Raw genomic sequence first — 23,265 nt, forward strand, 5'->3', positions numbered from 1 at the left:
TTAAAGCAAAGTAAAAATAAATTAAAGATAGTAGTGAGAAATTATGAAATGAGAATATAGATATTAAAGTATGAGAATATTAAGTAAAAATTAAATAACAAAATAGTATATAAATAAAAATATTAAATTCTATTAACATAATATTTGATGTTATATCTTTGGATTCTTTATTTATCATATGGAAATGTTAACTTATGATTGGTTAATTTTTTGATATTGATACCATCGTCTTTCGCATAAAAGTTTGACATAAAAATTTGACATATCTGTTAGGACAAAATAGTGATTGTTTGATTTATTGTTGTTTCTTCCTTTTTTACTTTAGGATATTTTCTGTTTACTAAAATGAAAATGTTGTTTTATATATTATTATTCCTCAAATGCTATGTGATCATTTTTTAGTATTCTGCACATATTACTCATTATTCATGTTTTTTTCTATTTAAATTATTTCATAAACTTTTTCGTATTTGTGGTTTATGTTTGATTTGTGGTTAGTTTTTCAATTTTTGATGTTTTGTTTGCCTAATGTTATCTTTTATAGATTCTAGTTTATTATGAGTGAATGCTGAAAAATGATATATAGAAGTGGTGCGCTATTGATTATTTTTTTTGTTTTGTCTATAGTTAATTAATTTTAGGGAGTGTATTATTTTGATAGATATTAAGTGTATTAATTATTTTTCTTCAAATTTGTTTTTAAGGAACTGATACAACTATTAAACACAATTTAATTTGTTCAACTTTTATTTTAATTATTATTTAAATGGTTTGGTTTTAACTTTTATTTAGTTGTATTTTTATATTTTTTAAAAAATTTAACTTCCCCCAATTTTATTCTAATATTTCAATTCTTTTCTACATTATTTTCTCAATTTTATTACTTTCTAATTTTTAAATCAAGATAGCGAAAATTTATGCTATTTAAAAATAGTATTAAATAGTCATTCAGCTGAAGAAGACAAAAATACGTTAGAATAGGCTTTCTTCTCTTTGTCGTTAAACTCCTACTTTTTTATCTAGAATGATGTAATATTGTTTTCGTAATTAAAATTTTTTGAAATGTGTTTTGTATTTTAATATGTCTTTTATCTAAGTACACACAGAAGTTATATATATGTTATATGTCGTAAATATTAAATAGCGAATCCAAAATATTGGGAAGTAAATTTTGATTTATTTAAAAATTATATAATTAATATTTTAATTTTAAATATTAAAATTTTCAAGTTGTGATATTTTCTGGTAGAGAAAATAATTTAAAAATGAATTGTAGCTATACCATTAGAAACTTTGTTTTATATAATAGTCCAACATAGAAGCATTATAATATGATTATGGGATAAGAATTATAAATTAACAGTATAGACATTTCTAAATTAAAATTATTATTTAATTGATGTTTATTTTATTAGTTTGTGTATTACATAATTATATATATGGTTGTTTTTACATTAAAAACTATTATATTATTCAACCTAGAAATAGTCTAAAAATACAGATCGAAATATAACAACCAACAAATATTAAATTTCTATATATGTTATATTTCATAAATATAATGCATATCACAATATAATTTATTATTATTCTGAAATTTTGTTGCCTTCTTAATCTCCAAATATTTATAATATTATTTCTAAAATTTCACATACATGTACCTTAAAGAGAAACTTTTGTTATTCAAAGAGTTGGTCACATATATATTCAATTTTTTCTTACAACATGGTTCATTAACGATCAAATAACTACAAACTTTCGGCTGTGTTTTATCCAAAAAAAAAAAAAACTTTGGCTGTAAAGAAAATGCATCTGTGTTTGATTATCACTATTTACTCTATACACACTTATTGGGGTGTGGGCAAAAGCAAAACTTTGTGTTTGATACATGATTTTAGGAATTTCTATTTGGCTAAAGGGCTATGCTCATCAGGCTATAGCAGAGGCAACAACATAGCAAAGCCGGATACAGCCACAGGTTAAACTATCGAGCTTATGCACCATTGCAAAGAACGACATGCTGAGGCCTGCTGGGACCAGTTTTCGGGAAGATGCCAAGCGAAACCCTGCAAGAAAGTCGTAGAAAAAACAGCAAATTATGTCCGATGGAATTAGATTTTGACACACTTTTGAACATATACATGAAAGACAGCGTTATCTTCTTCCCAAGGGGAGCTTACCAAAGACCAAAGAGAAAAGAAAGGCAGAGCCAAGTCCTATGGTATCGCCAAGAACTCTCGTCTTTGGTGATTTAGTAAGGAAGTAGGCCAACATAGGTTTTCAGTTTAGAATCTTGTGTATCATGTGATCAATAACTTACAGGCGAAGAGGCAGCCTCCTAGAAGAAGAACAGCTGATGGGACCGTGATAGATGATTTTAAATAGCTTAAAGCCATTCACAGCGTTGCGATTTGGTAGTAGAATCAATTAGTTCGACTTAAAAATATTCCAGACTGTAATGTTGATACCATAACTTTTAATCAAATACTTTGACAAAACCCAGGAGATCTAGTAATAGAAATAAGATGGAACTCACGATATGAAATGAAGTATCAGAATGATGGCGACGGTGATGATGATGTTCATTTGAGTTTTTTTTCTCCTTACCTTTAGTTAGATCAAGCACTCGGCCTGTATTGTCCTTCTCTGGATCTCTTCCTTCATAGTTAGTCTTCTCTGTGCAAACTTTCCCTATAATGAATAAGCAGTCGATTTTATAAAAGCTTTAGTTTGATACCATGTGTGTTTCAGTTAAAGGTTCTTCAGGGATTACTTACTGCCCAACTCCGGAAAACTCAATTGCTTTCGCCGAATTAGGTTGAACTGAGGGCGAGATCGTCTGGACATGAAGACAGAATCGATCTAGTCTGTCTATTGTTCCCTGTGATCAACAAAATATCAGAGCAGCCTCATAACAGTAGAAATAAATGTTCTCCTCTAATGCCTACCACATAGAAATATATGTCAAATATCTCGTGAAGTAAACTATGGCAACCTAAGTTCAACATTAGCATACAACATTCACTTTGAGAAACTCTCTAAAATTGTTTGCCTTCTCAGAGAAAAAAACGGTTTATAGCATGTGAGAGCTCAGAAAACTCACAGAAAGCGGTTGAATATATCATGAAATTTGTTTAAGCTCTAATGCATCACCAGACTATCATTTATGCATCGCTTCAATCATTGGTGTCCATAGCCAAACTCATTAACAAAACAAAATCAAAACTTGAATTTTGTCAAGAACCAGAAAACCACTCAAATCAAAGCGACCCCAAAGAATGAGTCAACAACAAAAGTGTCATCTAGCCTTCTTGTGTTACCTTTTTTTGGTAGTCATGTCTGCTTCGCAAGCCTGATTTTGGCTGGTTCCTTTGGATATCTGGGAAAATATTGAGATGGTTATTAATTAAGCAAATAAAATCAAGAAGGATGTCTCTTGATCAACACTTACAGATGAAGTACATAATTAAAAGAAAAAGATTGTTATTTGTACCTTGGAACCTTCTAGACCCTGGAGAGATTTTACTTTAAGAACAATATATTAGACAATCAATATAACACAGCAAATTAATAGACATCGAAGGAGGAGCAATCCTGCCTTCATACTATGTTTTCCTTTCAGTCTCAATTCTTCCCAAAAGAGCTCTCCCTGAAACAATAACAACACAATGATACATGATATTTTTCTTCCATGTGCAAAAAGTAAAGCTCACGGGAGATGAAGAAAAACAAACCTCGTAGTGCAAGGAACTTGTCTCACACAGAGATAACTCTGCTTCTTCTAGCTCACTGCAATGGATAAATCTGAACTTACATTGTAGTCCCTGCATACACCAAGCTAGGATCGGTTGTCTTCTTCATCCTAAAGTATTATTTGTTCACTGGAACACAAACACTTCATCCTCATCTTACTTACTTTGTCTTTAGATCCGTCTTCCATAAATACCCTATCACATAAATAATTATTATGAAACATTTTAAATAAGATTTTGATGAAACACGTAATCCGTGAGCTATCACTTGGATAAAGGGTTGACTACAGAAATCTCAGAAAATCAATAAACAAAAGGATCATGCTACAAAAGAATCATGCTACAAAGAGCAGAGAATTAATGTAAGAAAGTAAATCAAGTGGTTCATGTATCTGAAAGAAAGCGTCACATGTGAGAAAGTAAATCAAGTGGTTCATTTTACATGTAAAAGTGTAATGATAAATAGTTATTGGAAGGTAAATATAAGAATTTGTTTAAGTGAGAAAAATGAAGAAATTAAGAAGGGGTTGTTCAATGACCAACAACGAACTATATGCATGTCACAAGTAAAGGAAATACATTTTGACAAAGCAAGAGGTGTTTATTTCTATCAAATCCAATATAACCCGATTGCATATGGTGCCTACAAATATGCAGGTCTGATCATGTACTAACCTGAGGATTCATGGCCGAGGGAAGCTAAGATTTTGCTCAGATCCAAATCAGAAGACCAAAAGGAAATAAAAACAGAGGAAAGAGGGTCTTACGGAGTGGGGAAGATGGGGGGAGACGTATACTCCGACGATTGGAGGACCACAGAATCCACCGCCACCATGACTTGACCTGTTGCACGGGATCAAAAGAATTTATACAATGAATTTCATATACTGATTTTACAGAACCCATACCTGCAACTTATAAGATAATAATCACATTATTAAGCTTTTACCTTATCAATTATAACAAAATAAGATAGGGAGAAGGGGAAGGGAAGATTACGTAGCTGTACTAAGCATCTGAGAGACTCAGAATAATCTTTATCCAGTTTTTGCAGCTCACATGTTTAGTACCAACCAGTTCCAACGAAAGCATGATTAAAAAAATTGGGTTCAGATTGAAAGGAAGTTCGTGAATGAGAAAGATATGGAACCTGGTGGTGAAAAGCTTGATGGATTGATTCCAATACTTGATTGATTTCAACTAATCTCACAGGATCCAGTTCGAGATCTCTTTGTTAGACACTGTAAGAAGACATGGATCAAATATAAGAGAGAGAGTCAGGTTCGAGAGAGTCAGGAATAATCTTACCATGTTTCTGCAACTCTGAACCTACTAAACAGCTCCAACGAATGCATCATAAATCTTCATGAGGGAAGATGCACGATATTGAGAGAGAGGAAACAAAAAGAGATGGAACCTGAATGATTAGGGGATGCGCATAGAAGCTTGCACACATGCTGATCCCAAATCCAGTGCTTTGTTTCTTCGCACTGATCGAATCCTTACGGATTAGCACGGAGCTGGAGGAAGAGAAAGGAAGCTGCTTGGCACGTTGGCTTGGTGATTAAATCTCAAACTTTTTCAAATCACTGGATCTATGTTGAATCGAAAAGAAGAAGAAAATTGCATGGCAGGAAATGAAGAGATCAGTTAAAAATTGTTTATAGGGTAGGAAGAAGAAGAAGATTGACGGTGCAAATAAAAATTGATGGTTGGGTTTCTGTAACACTTTTTTCTTAGAGAAGCGATGGAAGTTGAGACCTTGATGTTTTTCATTTTGATCAATATTTAACAAAAATGACATGGCAGATTGAAGCTCCCTAATTGCATGATTTAATTTGCTGAGTTGGACACTCTCTCCTTTGAGAATATTTGCTTTTTACTTTTTAGTATAGTATAGATGTCAACGTGTTGTTTTTATTACATCCCACATTCACATCTCTTTACATAAAAATAAAATAATTAAAATGAAGAGTGCTTATGAGCATAATAATTGTAGTCCTTTAAGAATAAAATTTTTATTTTATGTTAAAACATCAAAATGTACTATTAATCATCAATTGTTTAATAAAACATCAAATGTTGTTTTTAGCACAAAAAAAACATCAATTGTTTACTAGTTCTAAATTTCTAATATACACAGCATAAAATTACATATAGATTGTAAATGGATTTACTGCCATTCAATTAAGCAAAAAAAAGAAGGAGTATCACATATATTGCCAAATGGTCATTTTCATGAAGTTTTTCATCATAAGACCATGATATAATCATCATCATATATAAATAAAGTAAAGAAAGTAGAAACAGTTTTGGAAGCTATCAACATAACAACAATATGAGAATTTTTAAAAAATTTGGCGGAATTACTGGTGGGGAGCCTTAGATCAGAACATCGTCGGACGGTGAGGAATCCACCAAGTTGAGAATGGTATTCCAGTAGTTCTTGTTATCCTCATAGTAGCTATATTCACTCTCATTGACCTCGACCGCGTTTTTACCGGCGGAGAGACTCCGATCAACTGAATCACTGAGTAAGAGGCTCGTGAATCCCTCTTCGATTCCTTCTTCTGGACAGTTGATTTGTCTCATCCAGTCGTCGTGTTCGGAAGAGACGGCGACTCTGCTGTTTCTATTTCCCGTAGGGATACCTAAATGCATGATCATGGGAGGGAGATTCTCGGAGAATGTCACCGTCGATGTCGGAGACTCAAGCAGTTGATGATCTCCCATTCCTGTCAATATTTCCATTGTATCTATGTTATAAAAGAAGTCTTTAGTTTTTTGAGATCACAATATCTACTGCTTATTACCTTCGTTTGGTTTTGTCCAATTTGTTGATGCCTTGTGAGTCAAGCAAAGACTAGGAGCTGCTGCTTTCTTGTTTTGGTAATGCTGTAAATGGAGAAGCTTTGATTCTCTAGCTAGCCTTGCTTCAGCTTCGAGCCGAGCACTCTCCCATTGTGCCATGTGGCTAAGCGTGGCTAAGTTCTTATTAGATTGACCTGTGGAAGACAAGAGAGTCTCGTTTTTGTGCTTGTGTGTCACTGGATCTATCCCCATTTTGACCAGACGTTTCTTCAAGTGTGTGTTCCAGTAGTTCTTGATCTCGTTGTCTGTCCTTTTCGGTAAGTGAGTTGCAATCGCTGACCATCTGTGAGAAAATCAAGAGGATAGATCAAGAAATGACAAAAAAGATCAACGTACCTACTCTCTGGTGATTTGAGAGTCTTCTCACCTGTTTCCGAGGAGAGCGTGGAGTTGAATGATGGTTTGTTCTTCTTGTACACTGAACTTGCCTCTCTTGATGTCAGGTCTTAGGTAATTAGTCCATCTGAGTCTGCAACTCTTTCCACATCTTTGGAGACCTATATGGAACCCAAAGAAGGTTTCAATAGATGAATATTTGGTTTGTTGGAAGAGGAAATAAAAGATAATTTGGAAGTTACCGGCTTTCTCAGGCAAAGAGCGCCAGCTTCCATGGCCATGTTCTTCAATGTAAGCCAAGAGTTTCTGATCCTCTTCTGGTGTCCAGGGACCTTTCTTTAAACCATCCTTATCACAGCATGGCGATCTTCCCATTATTTGACACAAACTAAGGCTGCGAACCTACTAAATTTAAAAATATCTTCAATATGATCCACTCTCTGTAATGAGGAGATAGTACTAGTCACTACATGAACATGATGATCCACAAAATCTGCTCTCTTGGCTTGGGGTCTGATTTATAAGAGGGAGAGACGCAACAGAAGATGTCTCTGTTTAGGTTCTGTAAGCTCCCCTTTTCTCGGTCTTTGACATGGATTGGCATTCAATTAGATGGGACCTAGTTGAATTATTACCTTTGTGGCTCAAACACCTTGATTTCCTTTTAAACACCCAACAGAGTACCCACATCAAGGTAAAAAACGGTTAATTTCAGAACCAGGAGTAAGTTTTCAGGTCAACATCTTGAAAAGCTTTGACATCTAAGTAAACCATCCTTGTTAGTTTCGCCAGCTTTCTCTCGTGTCAAGGTTTACTCTGATCCCTACATGTTTACATCCGCTATTATTACTTCTCGAAACTTTTGTTTTACACTAGATAGGGTATGCTCTAGGTTTCTTATTACAGGTATGCTAATGAGCTATGGTTTCTTGACATCTACAAAGATACTATCGTGTTCTCTCTCTTAGCTAGCTATTACTAGTTACCTAGTTATATTTCTTTATATATAAAAAAACGTTTTTTGTTCCTTTCACATTTTAGTTAGCTTTTACTAGAAACTGCACAGTAGTAAATGCTGTTAAATGGCGGTGAAGAAGAGGAAGCTGGCACTATAATGGGAAAAGCAAATTAGACAGAGATGATTGATGATGGTAGTAAATGTATTTTGAAACTTTTACAGTGTCGTATGTATACAGGCCACTTTAACTATTCAAGAGATTGCTAACCTTATAAATGAACAGAGGAAGCACTTTAGTGGAGGGGAGCAAGAAGAAAGGAGATGAAAAACCTTTCCTTGTGTGATTCCTTCACCATTTAATGAAAGTCCCACTAGCTGATACACTGTTCTTGGTGTCAAGTCACCAGAAGATCTTTTCTTTTCACAAAGATAAACATAAATAGACACTGAATGATCAAAAGCATCCAGAAACATAACCACCAAAAATAGTTACTGGTGATGTAAAAACCAGTATTTACTATGCAATTTACCATACGTTGATCATGTATGATTTCTGCAGCTACATTTCTCATCAATCTAGCAGGAAACTGACTAACTTATCTCATAATCTAGCTGGCAACTGACTATCTTAGATTTAACTAAGAATTGATATCTTATTTCTCAACTTTTTATCAGTTTACTTTAATGTTTTGGTTTTAGCATACATGGTTTGAATAGTTTACAGGTGATCAACCTTTGTTGACAGAGATAAACTTTTTGCTGCCAAGAAAGGTAGACGATTAATGGCAGTGACGGTGACATTAAAGAGATTTTACTAGACCAAACAAAGAAAGTGTGTATCATAGTGTGCTCCATGGCATCAAAGAAAGGATTTATTGAGGTGGGCAGAGAAACCTTAAGACAAAACTCATAGGCCCAAGAATTCTACCAATAAAGACAAAAAGAAAAGCAACAGTGTTTTTTTCTTAGTACGAAAAATTTCACATTGGATGTAAAGGACAATGGGGACAACTCTTTTAAATGTCTTTGCTGATTCATATTGACAGCTTCTACTCATTATGGTCCAAACAGTTCAAACTAAGCTCCGTAGATGCCACCTGCCAAAATCACATCTATCCACGTAGCTCAACCTCCCATGCAAAAATTGAGAGAAGTAAAAGCACTATTATCGGTGCATCTTAGGTTTGTCCTAAGCCATTATTTGACAAAAAATAAATCAAAAATGTGCAATTAACCTAAGGACGTCCTTAGCTTAGATACAAGTTTACGCGTCCTTAGCTGTAACGTGTCGTCGTTGGAGTGGCCGATGGAAAAAAAAAAAGCGATGTCTGTTTTTCTTCTCTTCCTCTCTCCGTCTCTGTTTCTTCATCATCTTTACCTCTGCTGCATCTGTGAAACTTACTCTACTGTAATTCCAACCATGTCGACTATTATGCAGAAGATCAAAGAAATCGAAGATGAGGTAATTTTGGATGCATAGAGATGTATATTCGAAACATTTGATCTTTTCAATTAAGAAAATTGACTGATTTTTCTGTGTTAATCTGGGTGGTTTGTTCCATTTTATGTATGTCCTCGATGGCTAGGACTCAGAAGAACAAGGCCACCTCGCATCATTTTGGTTTGTTAAAGGTATTTCATTTTAGCTTAGATTGAGCTTTGAATGGTCAGATTGATTTATAGCTGATCTTGATACGACTGTGTATATGGACTTTAGCATAAGGATTAATTTTGATATATGGCGTTTTCTCTTGCAAAGTTCCTTGGAAACTGATATTTTTGCATAAGAAGTTGTCGTGGGCTCAGAAAGGAGAAGTGTTTCAGACTCCCAAATCCAAAAGCTTCGAAATTCAGGTTAGGTTTTTCTAAAACTATGTTCGTCTCTACCAACTCTGTTCTTATATTCCATTCACCATTTCATAACTTTTTTAAAAAACTCATCTTCTGGAATCAACAACAGGTCACATGCGGTACTCAGACCACTAAAAGCTTCAATGAAGACAACAAGGTGTGTTCTTTTTCCTTTATCCTAGTTTCACTGTTGCAATCGATCTTAGATCTCTCATTATTCTTCTTGTTTCATTTTGTTGTGCAGCTTACACATTGGATGAAGTGAATGAAAAGACTAAGGCCTTCCGTGAATCTGCTATGAAGCCACCACCACCTGCTCCTCTTGATTCTTCCTCAGCCATTGATGTGAGTTGTTACAACTCTCTCTCTCTCTCTTTCTATTCTGACTTAATCTTTGTTTCTGTATTAGCTTCCTGACAATATCTCAACTACTACTTGTATGTTTCTATTAAGCTTCTCTGAATTATTTACTCGTCCCTTTGCAGAAATATCAGGCAATGTTGTACTCTGCTGCCATCAAAGGTATGCTTTTGCCTTCTATGACACTTAATTGCTCCAGTCTCCAATCGATCTCTTCTTTTCAAATTCTGGTTGTTTGTTATAGTGATGGCTACTGTGGAGAAGCCTATTGATTCAAGCCATGGTGATTCTGCCACGTCTTCAAATCAGGTACATATAAACACATACAAACATATGTATGCAAAGTACGAATCTTTGAATGAATTAGACATGTCTATAAACATACAAACATATGTTGGTTTAGGTCACACTGGAATCGATAGAGAGATCTTGGAATCCTTTCATGGTTATACTTCCTCTGTTGGTGTTGTGAACATATGTAAATATCACAGAGGATGAAACATTTGTTATAAAGTCCCACCAATAATCTGTATTTTTGTTAATGTCTCTTAACATTGTCCTTACCTTAAAAATAATAATAAAATAATTTAAGGACTCTAACATTTGTCCTACCAATAATGTTGCTGAACTACCAATGAGCCAAGAAGAGGGGCCAAAGATTTTTTTTTTTTTTTTGGGGGGGGGGGGCAAAGATTTTGTAACCATCATCAGATTTTTAAGGTCGTTACTCAAATGCACAAACAGAGCAATTACCTTCCTCTGCTTGTAGGTTGAAATATAGCAAGTATCGAGTAGTCTATTTATATTTTAAAAGTGCGCCAATAAAAGTGCAGCAAACAGAGCAATTACCTTTGCGTGCGTTCTTGCCATCAGTCCAACTTATTTAAAATCTCATCAGGTCGTGTATTGTTTATGGGATGACCAAGCAGAAATTTAAGACAATTGCAAAGCATCAAAGGTAGAAAAAAAAAACAAATTCATATTGATGACAAGTATCAACCCAAACATATATAAAGGTGAAGGAAAAAAATGCATTACCATTTATGATTCTTACTTATTAATTTTATAAACAATGCATGAAATTTATTACTCAGCCTAACATCGAATGTTGAAACCTTCTTCATACTCCATATGTTATTAGTCAAGTTAAGTCTGAAGCAGTACAAAAAGACCAAGATTAAATTCAATACGATAACAATACTTTAAATTCAATACGATAACTATTTTCTACAATAGTAAAACACGTGAAGATATTTTTTTTTCTTTTTTTGCTAAATAAAACAATAAAAAGTATATGTTTACGCTAAAAGTATATTATAATATTTTTTTTAGCAATAATCATCATCAATACGTGAAGATATTTTTGATTTTCTTAAAGTATTGTTTTTTTTTTCTTTTCGTCAAAAAAAACAATACTTTAAGAAAATCAAAAATATCTTCACGTGTTTTACTATTGTAGAAAATTTTCAATTAATTAGTTTCAAATTATATAGAACTATTTAAAATAAACAAAAACAAAATTAAAATAAGAAAATTTAGTATGTAAAAGATCTAGTTATTAATGTAAGGAAATATATAAATAACACAAATTCATTCTCTATAGTCTAATTAATGAAAGGACAAAAATAAATAAAACAAACTTAATGTTAAACTGAAAAAGCGATGCTGCAGAAATTGAGTCGTCGTCTATTGGTATGTCTTGTGTAACTCCACAATCGGTGGGTTTAAAAGAAACCAGTCGTGAAAAAAGATCATAACCAACCAAGAAGTTGTTCTGTGCTTTGTTACCAAAAATAGCTTCTTCTTCAGTACTACCACATATAACAATGAGACAAATGGCTTCTCCATTAATATCCATATACGTATTGTTTTTACCCAAAACAAGATCCGCACCTCCACTGAAATGCATTGTGATCACTGGAAAGATATCCATTGTGTCCGTTTTGTAGCAAAGCATATCGTGCTGGGATGGTACTCGTTCCGCTGTAACAACCCTTTCCACTGCCTCCCTCACTAGGCTGCAGTAGCTCGCGGGCAAGGTGGTGAAAGTGCTACCAGAGTCTATGATTATGTTCCCGTCTACGGCGTGGAACGGTGTCCCCAATGTTTCAATGCGAGTCTCCTCAATGCTGACCGCGTCTAGGTTTAGGTAATAGAAAGCAGGTTTCTCCTTGTGAATAAACATAGTGGTCGATACAGTCCCTTCTCCTGACACAATAGCATTACTTCCAAAGTTGATCTTACTAGTTCTTCCCTCAGGGGAGAAGCAGTAAGAAATTGCACCTTGCATGTGTTTGCCCATCTGAGAGACGAGTGATAACGGCCCCAAATTTAGACCAACAATGCCCGAATAGGATCTTCTATGCACTGAGCTGTTGTGCGAACATCCAATAATGGTTTTAGGCATTACATAGGAGTGGCCAGAAGTGGATTTCATCGTGACAGTCTCGGTAGCAAAGCTTCCTAGGGAATAGCTTTGGTCTGCGTAGACAATATCATAAACACAAGAATGGTCAGGTGTGTTGTTGCATCTTAGATCTTTGTAGGTGGAGGATTTCGAAGGGTCGAATATTGGATTGCGTTGGTGGTAGCAGTTAAGACAAGGCAAACATTGTGTCCATATGACTTCGCTTCCCGTGTCTATGACTGCTTCGATCTCGACAGGAGGTGTACCGATTTGGAGTTTCATAAGATACCCTCCTCTGGAGGCAGTATCAAAGATGACGTCGGCGTAAGGAGATGATCGGAGTTGATCGTAAGTGTTAGAGCGACCAGTAGAAGATGAATTAGAACGACGGTGGATTAGGTCCATGGTGAATCCGTCGGGAGGTGATGAGGAGACAGTGACGACGGTAATAAAGAGAAGAGCTGTAATGATTTGAAGAGAGAGTGCCATGCTCATCATTCTGGTTTCAGAGGACACTGTGATCGAATAATGGGACAATATGCAACTTCATGCACATATTTTTATAGTATATGGACTTTTAGTCTTAATTGTTAATTCCCTTGAATTGTCATTTTTCCCAAATTACTTATTTCCATTTTTTGAATATTTTACTTTTATGGACCAACGCGGGGAGACTTACGTGAAAAATTATCAGGCCCTTAATAGGCTTGATCAACAGTGTCGACTCAACTACAAGCTAAACAGGCTTATGGATGTAGAGAAGAAAATTGTAGGATGATTCGTAAATTAACGAAGTTTTAGAGGACCGATTTGAAAAAATAGCCTGAGATTTGAGCTTCCGTATAGATTCCATTCCGATCACAACTAAGGGAAAGCTGAGAGAAGAGGCGAGGGCTGTGTGTGATCGTTGGAGTTAGAGATGTCGAGCTCACAGTTCCGGTACACGCAGACGCCGTCGAAGGTGGTGCACCTGCGGAATCTACCGTGGGAATGCGTGGAAGAAGAGCTCATCGACCTGTGCAAACGATTCGGAAAGATCGTCAATACGAAGACCAATGTCGGCGCCAATCGCAACCAAGCCTTCGTTGAATTCGTAAACATCTTCTTCTTCTTCTTCTCTTCAATCAATCAGATTGTTTAAGTTTTGTGAATTGTGAAATCGATGGTTGAGCTGAGCTGTTCCTTTTAACAGGCTGAGTTGAATCAGGCGATATCAATGGTGTCGTATTATGCTTCATCTTCGGAGCCGGCACAGATTCGTGGGAAAACTATTTATATACAGTACTCTAATCGGCATGAGATTGTGAACAATCAGAGTCCTGGTGAAGTCCCTGGAAACGTCCTCTTGGTTACCTTTGAAGGAGTCGAATCTCACCATCTCAGCATCGATGTCATCCATCTGGTAACTAACTGCTTCCTTTTGAGCTTCACTGATTTTTTTGTGGCTACTTCTCTGTAGGACTTGTTGGTTTATATTTGATACCAATTTTAGATTGAGGCTTATACATGGTTGAAGCATTGTGTTGTGCTTAGTAGATTTCAACTTTTGGTATTAAGCAAAACTTGTTTTAGTAATTTCTCACTTGGAACATATTATTCCAGTTACGGTATGTATCAACCATTAATGAAAAAAATGCTTCAATCACAGATGTTGATGCCTCTTTATTAAAATCTTTCTGGAGAGACTTTGGAAAATTACTAGTATCGTGTTCGTCATTCTCATGGACAGGTGTCACTCTGTACTCACCTGGGCTTACTATTTCTCTTTTTTTCAGTCTCCCAGTCCGGGAATATCTGAGTTTCTTTGGTTTCCTTTTTTTTATTCCCCATTCGCTCCACTGTTTATGGTCATCACTCATATCCAAACTTTTTGTTTCAGGTGTTTTCTGCTTTTGGATTCGTGCACAAAATTGCCACTTTTGAGAAAGCTGCTGGTTTCCAGGTTAGATATCGAGTTTTGTTTCCAAGGTATTACCTTATTGGAAAAAATTAAATAATGTCCAACTTATTATCTGCCGTCGTAACCTGCCAGGCACTAGTTCAGTTTACTGATGTGGAAACTGCTTCAGCGGCAAGGAGTGCGCTAGATGGTAGAAGTATACCCAAGTATATGCTCTTATTCTTTATGCATGCTTTCCACCCTCCGCCATACGATATAAGCTCTGCTGATAATTTCTTCATTTTTTTGGCAAAATTCAGATATCTGCTTCCAGAACATGTTGCCTCTTGCAATTTGCGAATGTCTTATTCAGCTCATACTGATCTAAACATCAAGTTTCAGTCCCACCGTAGCAGGTAGGAGTTTTGAGCCAAGACAAATGTGCCTCTGAATTATATTGCCAGTGATGTTGGAAACGTTATGTTAAAATAGTTTATTCACGTGTTTGAATCTTTTACGTACTACTCAGGGATTACACGAATCCATACCTTCCAGTGAATCATACCGCAATGGACGGGTCTATGCAGGTAAAATATTACTTCCAAGGCCCTTGCCACCTTTTTATCTAATCTTTCTCCACCACCTTTGACCTTTCTTACATTGACTGTGTTATGTTATATTACTGATTGTTGTCTTTGACATCACTGCATTCAGCCTTCTTTGGGTGCTGATGGGAAGAAGGTAGAAACTCAGAGCAATGTCCTGCTTGCTTTGATTGAGAACATGCAGTATGCTGTCACCGTGGATGTTCTTCACACGGTGAGGAACAAAAATAGTATGCACCTATCTGCTTCTCCGCATACTTAAATCTGTCAAAGTTAATAATGTAATTTGCTTTCATAGGTCTTTTCCGCGTATGGAACTGTCCAGAAGATTGCTATATTTGAGAAGAATGGTTCAACACAAGCCTTAATTCAATACTCGGGTACATGACCTTCATGATCTGCTTTGATATTTGATTGTGATCTGATCCAAACCCCTTTATGAACGTTTCCGGTATTTTATAAATTAGCTTATGGTTTGCTTCATGACACTCTGTAGATATAGCAACGGCGGCAATAGCGAAAGAAGCACTGGAAGGACACTGCATATATGACGGTGGCTACTGTAAGCTTCGACTATCATACTCTCGTCATACTGATCTCAATGTAAAGGTACATAAGATTGGTTACTTTCTTGAGTTGTGCGAAAGAGATAAATAACTGATGCCTGCAAGAACCGTATGCCTTTTTTTCTCTTCAACAATTCAGTGAAAGCTGTATATCAACTCCTTTTTTTTTTGGTACTAATAATTCCCTTCTTGTATTTTCTTGGTGCTTGAATGAAGGCATTTAGCGACAAAAGCAGAGACTACACACTACCTGATCTGAGCCTACTCGTGGGCCAAAAAGTTCCCGGAGTGGCTGAAGCTTCTGCGCCAACAACAGGGGGTTGGCAGAATGGGCAGGTGCAAACACAATACGCAGGTTATGGTGGAAGTCCATATATGTACCCATCAGCTGATCCCACAGGGGCTTCACCTTCTTCTGGTCATCCTCCTTACTATGGTTGATTGATTTATTGTTTTCTACATAAATTACGGATTTACTCTCTCAGTCCAAAGACCGAACTGGGAGTTTCTATGTCTTAGGTTGCACCAGTTTGTTATGTTTCATTTAAAAGTGTGTGTGATTGTTCTTGTTTTTTTCTCTGGTTTAATAGACAGACGTTTAAGTGTGGGAAAACAGTAATAAAATCAAAACGTGCTTCAGGCGCCAGTATTGCGTGTGCTATTTGCAAATGTTATGCGAGAACTAGAACCTCGTTGATTAGAAAATGAAGTATTTTACAACCAGCTGCTGCTACTGGTCCGACGATGAGCTGACCAACTTCAAGGTTCAAAGCAACTTTAATAGAAAACTAGACCATGACCCGGGCGGGTATTTATTTTATTTTTTAATTTTTGATTAACACTAAATGATGTATTTGTTAATAGTTATTTGTATACATTGAGTTCTTTTTCTGTTTTTAAAAAACAGTCAAATGTGTGAAAAATATGTTTTATTATATAAAGAAAGCTTAAAATGAACAATGATAGATTATATATAAATCAATTTAGTTAATTTAAAATACGTTGAAATAAATGATTTTGAGTCATATATAAGTCAATTTAATCGGCTCATTGTTATTACATTTTTTGTTAGAGTCATAGTGTTTTAGATCAAATTAAGTTGGTCTAGTGACTCATGACTCCCCTCTCTTATTCTAACCGCCAATTTTGTTTTCTAACCGTTCGGTGTTTAGAAAAAAATTGCGAAGAATGAAAAAAAGAAATATCTCGACTTTCGGTGTTTTCCCATGGCGATGACGATTTAAAAACTCATTAATCGAGGGTCTAATGTTTTATCTTTGTGAATCTGATGTTTTTTCTTTACGAATCAAGGTATGGAGTAATTAAATCTCTTTTGAAATCATTGATTTATTTTTTATTCTGTTTCAAAGTATATTGTTTACATGTCTAGTTACACCTTGTTAATTAATAAATGTCCATAACATTTATAAAGCAAATCAATTGTTTCCTAAAAATAATGTAGTTAGCAAGAATATAGGCAATTGCCTCATTCTTAACTATTTACTTAATCTTATATTTAATATTGAGTACTCTGCAAGTTCAGTTAAACAGATTTTACTGGGAAGAAAACATAGATAATTTATTATTTAGCTAAATATAGATAGTTAGCGAAAATCATGTTACTATATTAAAGTTAATTAATATTTGATATTGATTATATATTTGATAGAGTAATAAAGATATTTTGTTTGTGTTCTAAAATGATTGATTTGGTTTGTTGTGAAAGCATAAGAAAAATCGATTTGATTTGTTTTTTTTTTTTTTGAGAAAGGTTAGCAACAGTCGATTTGTGTAGTTGGTTGGAAGCGTAAACATAGATAAATATATATGTAGATCGGTAATATTTTACATAGATTAATGATTTACACTGATTTTTATACAGGTACATCTTAATGTTATATATGAGAAAAAGTTGAAACCATACATATAACATTACGGTAAAAAATTATTCATACGATAATTTTTTAGACTTATTAGAGCTATTTTTAGACTTATTGAGACCTAGCTCTATGTGAGGTGAATAAACATTGGTTTAGATGAAAAGGGAAATTCAATTTTATCTTGAAATTATTTTAATAGAGAATGAAAGTTAAATTTTATTTTACGACAATAACTAATTTCGAAATTAATATCCTAGATTTTTTTTATGATAACAAATATATAATTTGGAATTTATTTAATACAAAATAAATTAAATTTTATTTTAGAACAACACATTAACTAAACTGAAAAAAACAAGCATTAAAATAGAGACTATCTATAAAAAAACAGAATGATAAAGACACATTTAATAAACTGGTTAAAACAAATATTTTTATAGAAAGTTTAGTTAATATTCTCAGTGGCGACATTTTTAAAGTGTACTTCTCTTTTAATAATATAGATGAGTTAAGCTTAATTGCAGAAACATTCAACATTTTTGATAAACAATAAACCGATTTGATCATCAACAGAGGAAAATGAAAAATTATCCAATTTGAATGTCGAATCAAAACTGAAACTGTTAACATTTCAAAACATCAGTGCAATGAATTCTGAATAAAAAGATAAACAAAATTGAGGTGAATGAAGGAAACAAAAGACATTATTATTTTTTTGATAAAGCTTTGGCTTTGTTCTTCACTCGCTGAGCCAACTCGGCAGTCCCTTCTTTCTTCTTCTCCGAACCCTTCTGCTGCATCTTGAGCTTCATCGACTTGACAGTAGCAGACTCTGCAAAACTCCTTTTCTTAGAAGGTCCCACCGTGCCATCATCTGTAGTCTTTGTCTCCACATCTTTCACTTGCTCTTCTTGGCTTCTTGGATCTTGCTTTTGCTTCTGAGTTAATTGCTTAACATACGTCGCACTCCTGCCAAGAAGTAAACAAACCCAGCATATTCATATGATGAGAACAACTTCACAATTCTCAAATACAAAAAAAAACTCAAACTATGCATCAACGTACCTTTTAAACTGTGGATTCGTTGGGTCTAGAGCATAGTTAGGATCCGTGAATGCAACTGAGAATCTTGAATCGTCAGGATCAGCCGAAGGTATCTTCTCTTCTGCCATCTCTTTACTTTTCTTTTTACCTTTTCCTTTAATGTTATATCCTTTTAGACCTTTACCATTCTCATCAGCTACTATCAACTCCAGCTCCGCCAAGCTTTTCTCGTCCGCTGCTAATTTCTCCTCTAAACCCTTCTTATTCTTATTCATCATCTTCTTCTTCTTCTTATGATCAACGTTATAGTCGTCGTCATCCTCAGAATCATCATCTGAAGAACCACCATCCTTCTTTTGCATCCTCCTAGCTTTCTTCTTCTCCCGCATCTTCCTCAGTTGTGCCTCCCAGACCGTTTCTGGCTTCTCTTCTTTCTTTTCACGAAATTTGTTACTCAGATCTTCTAACCCGGTATTGAATTCTACTACCATATCCTGGTCATTCTCCTCATCCTCGTCTTTATCAGAATCAACATCTCCGGATTCCATCAAAGATAGGTACTTTTCTTTCCTTTTTTCCTCATCATCATCACCATCATCATCACTATCATCAGATTCACTCTCATCAGAAGCTAAAAACTCCTTCAGCTCAAGGTCTGCCAACTATGATTTGTGAAAATATATCAGAACACAAACGACTGATAGCTATATATATAGGAGATGCTTCTAATAAGCCTGCCTGATTTTGAAGAAAATTAAAAGAAATAAGCATACAGACCTGATCAGGGTTAAATCCCTGTTTTAAGGTCCTCACACGGTGTGGCTCATCTTCATCCCAGGAAACATCAACCCTACTCATCTGCAGTGCTTGGCTATGGAAATCTACACCTTGATAAGTAGCAGGAGCCTGTAATGTTTTTTTATAGAAGAAACTTTCAGATTACCATGAAAACTGATAGGAATAAGGCTTGGAGATAAGAAGCAATAATAGAAACCAAAAAGAATAGAAAGTAGAGCAGGAATGCACCTCGGTGGCAGTATCACGAGGTGGATGTTTGAATTGCATGGAGTCAGGAATAAATCTCAAGTCGAGCTTGTTAGAGGATCTCTCAAACTCGATACCATCACATTGTTTGTACAAGTGATCAGCAGTAGCACTGGAATCACATTCCGCAACAGCAAAATAGTACCTGAAACAGAACAATAAGTATGAGTTTTAGTAAAAGTCTCCATTCAAGCACCATACAGCCTTCAGTAAATGATTGATACTTTACCTCAATCTACTTTTTTCGTAATCACGTAGTCTCTCATTGATGACGTCTTCATCTTCTTCTTCATCCTCCTCATCACTGTTATCTTCATTTTTCTTGTCTCCACCGATAGCGGGGCCATGGATTTCCTCTTCTTTCATTCGCTCAAGTCCAAACTCTGATGGATAGACCGCAACAGACAAAAGGCGCCCATCGTTGGGGAGAAACGAATTTAAAACAACGTACAAGTCTTTGGCCTAAGTAACAAAAGAAAAAAAAGATAGCAGCCATAAGAACACATACAACAAGCTTTGCCTAGTGAGCGAAAAAGCTAAAACATTTGAGTAAAAAGAGAAATAATACAAAAAAGATAGAGAAGAAAGCAATTACAGAGACATATCTCCAGTCCATGTTGACAATAGCGAGTCTGTGAGTTTCTTTCTCGATACTCGCTACCTCCTCTCCCTACAAACCGTAAAAACCAAAACTTGAATGATAGTTCCAATAGCCAAAATGCATATATATATATTTATAAGAAATCAACACTGAAAGCTATGAACTTACAGCAACTTCTGGTTCGTCGTCATCATACATAGCATCATCGTCCTCGTCAGTATCATCCTCTGCTTCTTCAGATACATCCTCATTGTCTTCAGAGTCTGCGTTCTCATCAGATTCTTCATCCGAGGAAGCCAGTTTCAAAGGAATCTTACTATCTTCTTCAGATACTTGCTCCGATTTCCTCCGCCTGGCCTCAGCTTCCAGAGCCATCAACTCTTCTTCACCCTCGCTCTCATCAGATTCATCTTCCTCCTTGGTCTTTTGCTTCTTCTCATCTTCTACATCGATACGATAATACTCTTTGAGGGAATCCTTGGCACTTCCCCGTCTTCTACGCTTGCCACGCTTATCGACCGGAGCAGAAGCCTTGTCGGTGAGGACTCCTTTGAAACGAGAGTCAATTGTGACTTTGGATTCACGCCTCGGAAGGCTTCGGAATCTGGGGTCAGTGTGAGCCTTGGCAAACCTCGAATCCGTAATCATCTGTTTCCCCTCCTCTCCGCCATTGTCTCCCTTCTTTCGCTTGGAACCACCCATTTTTTCGATTGGAGGATTGAATCAAAAACACTTCTTCTTTTGTAGGGAGGGTTTCAGAGGAGGCTGCGCACTTTTTAGGGTTTTTACACAACTCTCGAGCCCCTCTCTCTCTCTCTCTCTCTCTATATTCATTCCTAAGGGTTTTAAAATGAATTAGAGTAATGACGGCATAAATAACAATACGACGTCATTTTAATAAAGAGAAAAAAGAGTTATCTAAAACGCGTGTCACTTGCGCTCTCTCTCTCTCTCTCTCTCACATACGATTCCATTTCATTCCATTCATCAGAAGAAGAAGTTGAAATCATGACGACGACGATTGAGATTCCCGCTTGAGGACACAACCAACCTTCTCTTCTCTGGTTACACGCTCTCGATTCGATTCAGCTTCTCTTTTCTCGATCGGTTTCTCTGGTTTAATCAGGTATATACATATATCGGGAAAATTGTCTTTTAAATCCTGAACTTTCAAATTTGGTTCAAAAAAGGCCTGAACTATTGCTTGGACCATTTAAGGCACAAACTTATTTTGACAAACCGTTTAAAGCCTAGAATTAATTTGACTAAGCCATATTCAATACGTCGTTATCTCGGCTAACGACACGATTAAACGGGGTTAACTTCCGTTTACTGTTCCCGTTAAACCTAAGCTACGTCGTTTTGAAATTAGAAAAACTCCTAAATTTCTATCTTCTCAAAATTGCAATCCCTAATTTCCCAAAACAAAAACCCAATCACTTCCGAGTTTCTACCCCAAGAGCCCTTGCTTCACGACCAGCTGCTCTTGCTTCACGAGCCTCTGCTCCACTTCTGTCACTCATTGATTCAGCATCTTTCTTCTTTCTTCGTCGATAAGGTAATTTATCCTTTGGGATCCCTTTGTCTCTCATCATTCTCGCCGAAATTGAATCAAGAGTTTGTATTTTTGATTGGGTTTTTGATTTGGGAAACTAGAGATTGCGATTTTGAGAAGATAGAAATTTAGGGGTTTTTCTAATTTCAAAACGACGTAACTTAGGTTTAACGGGAACAGTAAACGGAAGTTAACTCCGTTTAATCGTGTCGTTAGCCGAGATAACGATGTATTGAATATAGCTTAGTCAAATTAATTTGAGGCTTTAAACGTTTTGTCAAAATAAGTCTGTGCTTTAAATGGTTCAAGCAATAGTTCAGGCTTTTTTTGAACCAAATTTGAAAGTTCAGGATTTAAAAGACAATTTTCCCTACATATATCCTATCCTATTCTCTCGATCAGAGCTCTCTGTATTTCAATTCAATCAGATCAAGTTTGAAAAAACTTTATCTTCCCTTTCAGGACTAGGAACTTTGATCGGGTGGACGGGGATCGATTCTGATTTAAACTCCTTGATCCAATCCATTCCTCCTCGCGTTCGATTATATCTTTTTGTTTGTTTGTAGTGAGACGAAAGATTAAAAGCTATTAGATTGGGCTCTGTGTTCCATCCATCGATGGTATATTTGCATAGCTCAATCTCGGTCTGCAATCCCGTCGACCAAGCTATGCCCACCCGCAAACCTCACCCAACATCCCCCAGCTTCCCCGTTTGCGAAGGCTCTCACTCCGCTGCCATTGCCATCGACGTCTTCATCCTTATCGCCGTCATCACATCCTGCGCCTTCCTCTTCTTCCCTTACCTCAAACTCATCACCCTCGCATCCATCCACCTCTTCTCGGACATCTCTCTTCTGGTCAAAGCAGAGATCCTGCAGAACCCTATAGTGTACGGATCCTTGGCTCTGAGCGTCTTCTGCGCCGCCATCTCCGCTTGGCTCGTCATACTCTTATGCACGATGCACCGATGCGGGAAGCCCAATTGCAAAGGGCTTAGGAAAGCCGTTGAGTTTGATATTCAGATTGAGACTGAGGATTGCATCAAGACCAGCTCCGGCTATGGCAAAAAGGGCGGGAGGCTTGAGTTGCCTCGTGTCCATCACCGCGAGTTGGAGGCTGAGCTTAAGAAGATGGCGCCTCCTAATGGCCGCGCCGTGTTGGTTTTCAGAGCCAGGTGTGGTTGTTCTGTTAGGAGATTAGTGGTTTCCGGCCCAAAGAAACAGCAGCGTAAGATCAAGAAGTGAAATTAGATTGGGGGATCCGATCCTTGTTATACTTTTCTTCTGTTTCTCACAAAACACACTCTCTTTTTTTTTTTTACAAAGAACTTATATAAATGTGTTAATCTATATATGTTATAAAAATAAGTTACAATGAGAGGATAAAGCATTGTAAGGATAATGTGGGAAACTGGTTATAGTGAAAGATCATTTTGCTTTTAATCTCTGCTCTGCGCTAAATTTCTCCTTGCCCTATATGTGAATAGTCAGTCATTGATGTTGTTTTATTGCAATTGTAAACTATTGTTCTACTTTGCCAAGTCTTATCACTTTAGA

General features: G+C 36.0%; 6 protein-coding genes and 1 long non-coding RNA gene across 21 annotated transcripts; 3 read left to right on the top strand and 4 right to left on the bottom strand.

Annotated features, from left to right (window-relative positions):
- Window positions 1-1,798: 1,798 nt before the first annotated feature.
- On the bottom strand, window positions 1,799-5,520 carry LOC130495080 (uncharacterized). Of its 12 annotated transcripts, none has more exons than XR_008934338.1 (12): window positions 5,170-5,520; window positions 4,702-4,993; window positions 4,520-4,595; window positions 3,917-3,947; window positions 3,735-3,824; window positions 3,494-3,649; window positions 3,321-3,379; window positions 3,104-3,201; window positions 2,778-2,881; window positions 2,537-2,691; window positions 2,181-2,453; window positions 1,799-2,066 (listed from the first exon to the last, which is right to left on the bottom strand). It is a non-coding gene; the product is annotated as an uncharacterized LOC130495080 (long non-coding RNA). The 12 variants fall into 12 exon arrangements; XR_008934339.1 differs by having other exon boundaries at window positions 3,104-3,225; XR_008934336.1 differs by lacking the exon at window positions 3,104-3,201 and adding an exon at window positions 5,061-5,081 and having other exon boundaries at window positions 5,170-5,519.
- Window positions 5,521-5,961: 441 nt separating this feature from the next.
- Window positions 5,962-7,787, bottom strand: LOC130512462 (transcription factor MYB106-like). Of its 2 annotated transcripts, XM_057010487.1 has the most exons (5): window positions 7,430-7,787; window positions 7,202-7,326; window positions 6,991-7,120; window positions 6,566-6,906; window positions 5,962-6,487 (listed from the first exon to the last, which is right to left on the bottom strand). In XM_057010487.1, the coding sequence occupies exons 1-5, from the start codon at window positions 7,561-7,563 to the stop codon at window positions 6,135-6,137; spliced, it is 1,083 nt and encodes a 360-aa protein (XP_056866467.1). In that variant the 5' UTR covers window positions 7,564-7,787; the 3' UTR covers window positions 5,962-6,134. The 2 variants fall into 2 exon arrangements, with proteins under 2 accessions (XP_056866467.1, XP_056866466.1); XM_057010486.1 differs by having other exon boundaries at window positions 7,202-7,744.
- Window positions 7,788-9,219: 1,432 nt separating this feature from the next.
- Window positions 9,220-10,747, top strand: LOC130512683 (uncharacterized). Of its 2 annotated transcripts, XR_008946260.1 has the most exons (8): window positions 9,220-9,379; window positions 9,504-9,549; window positions 9,677-9,771; window positions 9,878-9,925; window positions 10,013-10,113; window positions 10,254-10,290; window positions 10,373-10,437; window positions 10,532-10,747. XR_008946260.1 is itself a non-coding variant. In XM_057010903.1 (7 exons), the coding sequence occupies exons 1-5, from the start codon at window positions 9,224-9,226 to the stop codon at window positions 10,031-10,033; spliced, it is 366 nt and encodes a 121-aa protein (XP_056866883.1). In that variant the 5' UTR covers window positions 9,220-9,223; the 3' UTR covers window positions 10,034-10,113; window positions 10,254-10,437; window positions 10,532-10,747. The 2 variants fall into 2 exon arrangements, 1 of the variants encoding a protein (XP_056866883.1); XM_057010903.1 differs by having other exon boundaries at window positions 10,254-10,437.
- Window positions 10,748-11,725: 978 nt separating this feature from the next.
- Window positions 11,726-13,064, bottom strand: LOC108857867 (aspartic proteinase CDR1-like). Its single transcript, XM_018631881.2, has one exon. The coding sequence runs from the start codon at window positions 13,031-13,033 to the stop codon at window positions 11,726-11,728; it is 1,308 nt and encodes a 435-aa protein (XP_018487383.2). The 5' UTR covers window positions 13,034-13,064.
- Window positions 13,065-13,286: 222 nt separating this feature from the next.
- LOC108834831 (polypyrimidine tract-binding protein homolog 1) lies at window positions 13,287-16,246 on the top strand. 2 transcript variants are annotated; one of them, XM_057010578.1, is made up of 10 exons: window positions 13,287-13,628; window positions 13,728-13,937; window positions 14,415-14,477; window positions 14,568-14,641; window positions 14,735-14,830; window positions 14,944-15,001; window positions 15,129-15,233; window positions 15,318-15,399; window positions 15,516-15,581; window positions 15,802-15,946. In XM_057010578.1, the coding sequence occupies exons 1-10, from the start codon at window positions 13,455-13,457 to the stop codon at window positions 15,807-15,809; spliced, it is 936 nt and encodes a 311-aa protein (XP_056866558.1). In that variant the 5' UTR covers window positions 13,287-13,454; the 3' UTR covers window positions 15,810-15,946. The 2 variants fall into 2 exon arrangements, with proteins under 2 accessions (XP_056866558.1, XP_056866557.1); XM_057010577.1 differs by having other exon boundaries at window positions 13,368-13,628; window positions 15,516-15,628; window positions 15,802-16,246.
- A 1,799-nt stretch (window positions 16,247-18,045) lies between these two features.
- LOC108834830 (pre-rRNA-processing protein ESF1) lies at window positions 18,046-21,080 on the bottom strand. Its single transcript, XM_018608153.2, has 7 exons — window positions 20,323-21,080; window positions 20,149-20,223; window positions 19,783-20,015; window positions 19,536-19,698; window positions 19,287-19,415; window positions 18,531-19,171; window positions 18,046-18,434 (listed from the first exon to the last, which is right to left on the bottom strand). Exons 1-7 carry the CDS (start codon window positions 20,854-20,856, stop codon window positions 18,173-18,175), a joined length of 2,037 nt encoding a protein of 678 aa, XP_018463655.1. The 5' UTR covers window positions 20,857-21,080; the 3' UTR covers window positions 18,046-18,172.
- Window positions 21,081-21,143: 63 nt separating this feature from the next.
- LOC130512515 (uncharacterized protein At5g19025-like) lies at window positions 21,144-23,151 on the top strand. Its single transcript, XM_057010579.1, has 2 exons — window positions 21,144-21,280; window positions 22,172-23,151. Exon 2 carries the CDS (start codon window positions 22,327-22,329, stop codon window positions 22,951-22,953), a length of 627 nt encoding a protein of 208 aa, XP_056866559.1. The 5' UTR covers window positions 21,144-21,280; window positions 22,172-22,326; the 3' UTR covers window positions 22,954-23,151.
- The last annotated feature ends 114 nt before the right edge of the window (window positions 23,152-23,265 follow it).

Source organism: Raphanus sativus, chromosome 5 (genome assembly GCF_000801105.2).
Source record: "Raphanus sativus cultivar WK10039 chromosome 5, ASM80110v3, whole genome shotgun sequence".
In the NCBI taxonomy this organism is placed as follows: domain Eukaryota; kingdom Viridiplantae; phylum Streptophyta; class Magnoliopsida; order Brassicales; family Brassicaceae; genus Raphanus; species Raphanus sativus.

Excerpts from the sequence above, each read along its gene's own strand:
- LOC130512462 (XM_057010487.1), bottom strand. The coding sequence starts at position 7,563 with ATGCCAATCCATGTCAAAGACCGAGAAAAGGGGAGCTTACAGAACCTA. Across the intron at positions 7,121-7,201 it reads CTCTTTGCCTGAGAAAGCCG|GTCTCCAAAGATGTGGAAAG; the intron begins GTAACTTCCAAA and ends GGTTCCATATAG. Across the intron at positions 6,907-6,990 it reads CACGCTCTCCTCGGAAACAG|ATGGTCAGCGATTGCAACTC; the intron begins GTGAGAAGACTC and ends ATTTTCTCACAG.
- LOC130512683 (XM_057010903.1), top strand. The coding sequence starts at position 9,224 with ATGGAAAAAAAAAAAGCGATGTCTGTTTTTCTTCTCTTCCTCTCTCCG. Across the intron at positions 9,550-9,676 it reads ATCATTTTGGTTTGTTAAAG|TTCCTTGGAAACTGATATTT; the intron begins GTATTTCATTTT and ends TCTCTTGCAAAG. Across the intron at positions 9,772-9,877 it reads CCAAAAGCTTCGAAATTCAG|GTCACATGCGGTACTCAGAC; the intron begins GTTAGGTTTTTC and ends AATCAACAACAG.
- LOC108857867 (XM_018631881.2), bottom strand. The coding sequence starts at position 13,033 with ATGATGAGCATGGCACTCTCTCTTCAAATCATTACAGCTCTTCTCTTT.
- LOC108834831 (XM_057010577.1), top strand. The coding sequence starts at position 13,455 with ATGTCGAGCTCACAGTTCCGGTACACGCAGACGCCGTCGAAGGTGGTG. Across the intron at positions 14,478-14,567 it reads AGAAAGCTGCTGGTTTCCAG|GCACTAGTTCAGTTTACTGA; the intron begins GTTAGATATCGA and ends GTAACCTGCCAG. Across the intron at positions 15,002-15,128 it reads CAATGGACGGGTCTATGCAG|CCTTCTTTGGGTGCTGATGG; the intron begins GTAAAATATTAC and ends CACTGCATTCAG.
- LOC108834830 (XM_018608153.2), bottom strand. The coding sequence starts at position 20,856 with ATGGGTGGTTCCAAGCGAAAGAAGGGAGACAATGGCGGAGAGGAGGGG. Across the intron at positions 20,224-20,322 it reads ACGACGAACCAGAAGTTGCT|GGAGAGGAGGTAGCGAGTAT; the intron begins GTAAGTTCATAG and ends TACGGTTTGTAG. Across the intron at positions 19,699-19,782 it reads TACGAAAAAAGTAGATTGAG|GTACTATTTTGCTGTTGCGG; the intron begins GTAAAGTATCAA and ends GTTCTGTTTCAG.
- LOC130512515 (XM_057010579.1), top strand. The coding sequence starts at position 22,327 with ATGGTATATTTGCATAGCTCAATCTCGGTCTGCAATCCCGTCGACCAA.